The following is a 3,874-nucleotide window of genomic DNA, read 5'->3' as shown; positions in this document are numbered from 1 at the left end:
ATGTGGTCTTGCCTTTTTAACAGTAATATCTATTTGAGATATTGGTGAACCTTTATGATCATTGATTAATCTAACAGTTAAACCTGTAGTTATACTACTAACACATAATATACCATCTTGACTACCAGATATTATCATACGCCCTGAAAAATAACATGATATCGCACGCTTTGTTAAAGGGAAAGTGTGATTTTTTCCAAATTCGTTTGAGGCATGGAGCATGGAAAATTTTATAAGTGCATGCCTTGCTTTGCCATGTAAAGAAATATGACTCTCATCATTCAAAAGTTTCAACTAAAATAAAACTTCAAAACAACAGCTATTAGATTATGACGAATTGGTTTTGATTAGACCAAACAGTGAATATTATACATACGTCCTTATAGAAGTAAAATTTGTAGTAAATTGAAGCAGGTTTATAAAACCTATCAATCCATCGCTGATGGCCTGTTTTCAAGGCTAAACATGTAATTGATATCTTACCGTCTGATGAGAAAGATATAGCTGTAACAGAAACACCATGGGGTTGCATCTTTAACACCATTTCTACCTTATTAACATCAAACATCCTAACTGTACCATCACTAAACCCAGCTGCTATATTAGGTATAGACTGATTGGATTGCTGTGAGGGTGGGGCAAAACTTAGACAGGTACATTTCTGAAATATACAGTGAATATGATTTTTGCAATGTATTTACAGGATGTCAATGCAAAATAATGGACCTGAAAATTGGACTTAAAAAGTTAAAAAAAAACACATGATAACCTTTGGCAGTTATGAGCTCTAGGCCTAATTTAAGAAAGAGTTGACATTAACTAGCTCAGCGCTATCGTATAATTTGTTTTTTATGTTCAAATTACATGCAGATTTCTAATCTTATCTCTGACATTGATAGAAAAAGACAGTTTTACCAACACTCTAGATTCTATGTAATGACCATGATTAATTAGCTACCTGATCTAACACTTGAAACTGTAAAGCTTGTTCCCTATCTTTAATAGTTAATACTCTAACACTACCATCATCTCCACCAGTAGCTAATAAACCATTGTTACATATACTCATACCATTTATCTATAGGTATAATAATATCATTAGTTTCTACAAACTTTTATCTTGAACAACAGGTAGGTAGGTAGATGACAATTTAATGTTCGCTTCCAGCGGATGCTGGTAGTCGTAGTAGTTTGTAGTTGGATTTCTTTAACAACATCATTCATCCTGTTTATATAGCATTCATTTAGAGAGTGATTTGTACTAAAAATACTGATCTAAAAATTTAACATAGTACTTGATCAGTTAAATGGGAGCTATTTTATAAGTAAAAGAATTCTATAAACAGTTGCAGAAAATGAATCGATCTGTAATTTGAAGTAGTGCCAAGAGAATACCGTTACCTTATTCATATGTCCTGATACTAGTCTAAGACTGGTTCTCTCAGACCAGTTAATATACCATAGAGTACCGGCACTAGTTCCAACTATTCCCTGAAAATAGATGTATAATATGTAATAATATGTGATACATTTTGAATATATATCTATATGTGAATAACAGTATAAATGGATACAGTTTTCTAAATAATCTGATTTTCATTTTTTACAGTGCAAAAGATGGCTGAGGAAGCCTTCTATCAGCTGGTAAAGCAAAAATGTAACTATTTGATATTATTCCATACAAGATTTGTGTTACTTTCAATAATTCTATTAATTTCGGTAATTTGAATGGACTAAAAATCCCCTGACTCACCATCTCCATATTAGGATCAAATACAGCACAAGTTATAATACCATTTAATGTCATTTCATCTTCAAGAGTTAAACCATGTTGTAAAGCTGGTGGTCTATTAGACTGTTTAATATCATTGATATTATCTAGAGACCATAGTTTAACATTATTATTACAACTACCAGTTATTAATTTATTACCATTACATAGCAGTAAATCTGAAACAATATATTTAGCCATATTCAATTCAATAGAGTGTGAATAAGATAAAACTCTCTACCCTCATATACCCTGAAATATAACGTCATATAATGATACTTGGAAAAGGCCCATTCACAAGCCCATTGGGTACATATCATGTGATTATGTGGCCTTAAGAATGTCCAACATTACATGAGCTCTGCGTTTTGCAGGCCTGTTTCTTATAAAACTTTATCAAATCATATTATTCATATTTCTTACCAATCTCAGCATCATCTCCATCCCATAACATAAAACAAGAGTTCTGTCTGGTATCCCAGGCTGTTATTTTACCATGACTAGTACCAATATATAGCGTACTATCATTACCAAACTCTAATGCTGTAAATGATACTGCCTTTCCTCCCTAGAAAATTAATAGTTTGTAATATAACAAGAACTTGAATAATGCTCCAAAGTCCATCAGAAATTTTGTGTATCTTGAAAAGTTACATGATGCTTGATCTCATGTTTTGTGGTCTGAAGCCAACATTTATATAATTTGTAATTGTATATTAATGACAATTTATATCTATTTCAAATGCACAAACCACAGAAGTTCTATTTGTTAAGTATTCTTAGGATTTTTTATAAACACTTACTGAAGAAACAAGTTCATCAGGAACATTAGCAACATGAACATTTAAAGCAACTTCAGATACAGTTTCATCCAATAACCAAAATAATACTGTAGCATTCTCACCAACTGTAGAAAACTCATTGACTGTAGAGGGGTCCCATTGAATATCGTGTATAGGGTAGTCAGTTGTTGTAGTGGCTAGTACTGAATAGTCATTAGTACTCCATAATACAACATTACATTCACGGTAATCACCTACAGTAATATAGAACGAAAAATAAATGCTATAGCAAGCAATAAGATGCAACCTAAACTAGGAGGTTGAGAATACCTGCTAGAAACAATAACCTATCGTTTTGTGAAAACTATCAAAAATACAAGTGATTTGCCCAAAACACATCACCACCACCTCCTTGCCCTCTCCAACTCGTCTTCTATGCAAATGATCTTTGTGGATTTATTACAAACTGTAAAAGTGCAACAATCATACGCATAAATCTTAATATTTCCTGCACAGAGCTATTTTATTCTTAAAAGTTTGTTCTTAAAGTGATAAGTGGTATTCATTGGAAAAAACTTTTGAATTAAAGCTGTAGCCAAATCTTTGTATTAAACAAGAACTTAATGAGATTGAGATTAGGAATAAAATAATAGATTTCTTACCAACAGAAACAAGAAACCTGTCATCTCTAGAATAGGTCATACACACAATATCATATTCATGATGGGACAACGTCTTCTTACAAATACCATCTTTAATATCCCAGATACAAATCTGACTGGGTGAAACACCCTCATATCCTCCACTAGCTGAGGCAATGACCTAAAATTATACATGATGATCTTTAGTGTCCCAGATACAAATCTGACTGAGAGAAACACTTCCATACCCTCTACTAGCTGGACTGCTTGTCCAATAATTCTGTCCAACATTAAATCAGAAAGTTGGAGGAAATAATAAGACAGTAGCTTACCTGGTAATCATTTTGTAATGCTATAGTGGAAATTTCTTCTGTATGCCCTAAAATACCATAAAATACTTGTTAATATTATATTTTTCTCAAATAATCTGCAGGTGGTTTGTCTGATGTCAACAAGTATAACATTATTCTGTTTCTTGTCATCTATCATTTGTATTTTCTACTTTCCACTTCATTATTTTAACAATAATACTGTACCTACCTTGTAAATGTCTCTGTTCACTGGTATTTAAATCTTCTATTATTAATATACTACCACAAGTATAGGCAAACAAACCTACAAAAACATTCACAGAAAAGAATTGAAAAGAAAACTTTCTTATGGGATTCAAAGCCATCAGG

General features: G+C 32.2%; 1 protein-coding gene across 1 annotated transcript; it reads right to left on the bottom strand.

Annotated features, from left to right (window-relative positions):
- Positions 1-12: 12 nt before the first annotated feature.
- Positions 13-3,870, bottom strand: LOTGIDRAFT_147184 (hypothetical protein; the record flags this gene model as incomplete). Its single annotated transcript, XM_009054354.1, has 10 exons — positions 13-143; positions 484-661; positions 959-1,078; positions 1,402-1,491; positions 1,754-1,950; positions 2,195-2,330; positions 2,575-2,807; positions 3,216-3,375; positions 3,527-3,573; positions 3,735-3,870. Coding segments are annotated over 10 exons (1,428 nt in total), but the record flags the coding sequence as incomplete, so codon positions are not given.
- Between the last annotated feature and the right edge of the window lie 4 nt (positions 3,871-3,874).

The sequence above is a fragment of the Lottia gigantea genome (assembly GCF_000327385.1).
Source record: "Lottia gigantea unplaced genomic scaffold LOTGIsca_2131, whole genome shotgun sequence".
NCBI classification, from domain to species: Eukaryota; Metazoa; Mollusca; class Gastropoda; family Lottiidae; genus Lottia; species Lottia gigantea.
This window is presented reverse-complemented; position numbering and strand designations above follow the sequence as displayed.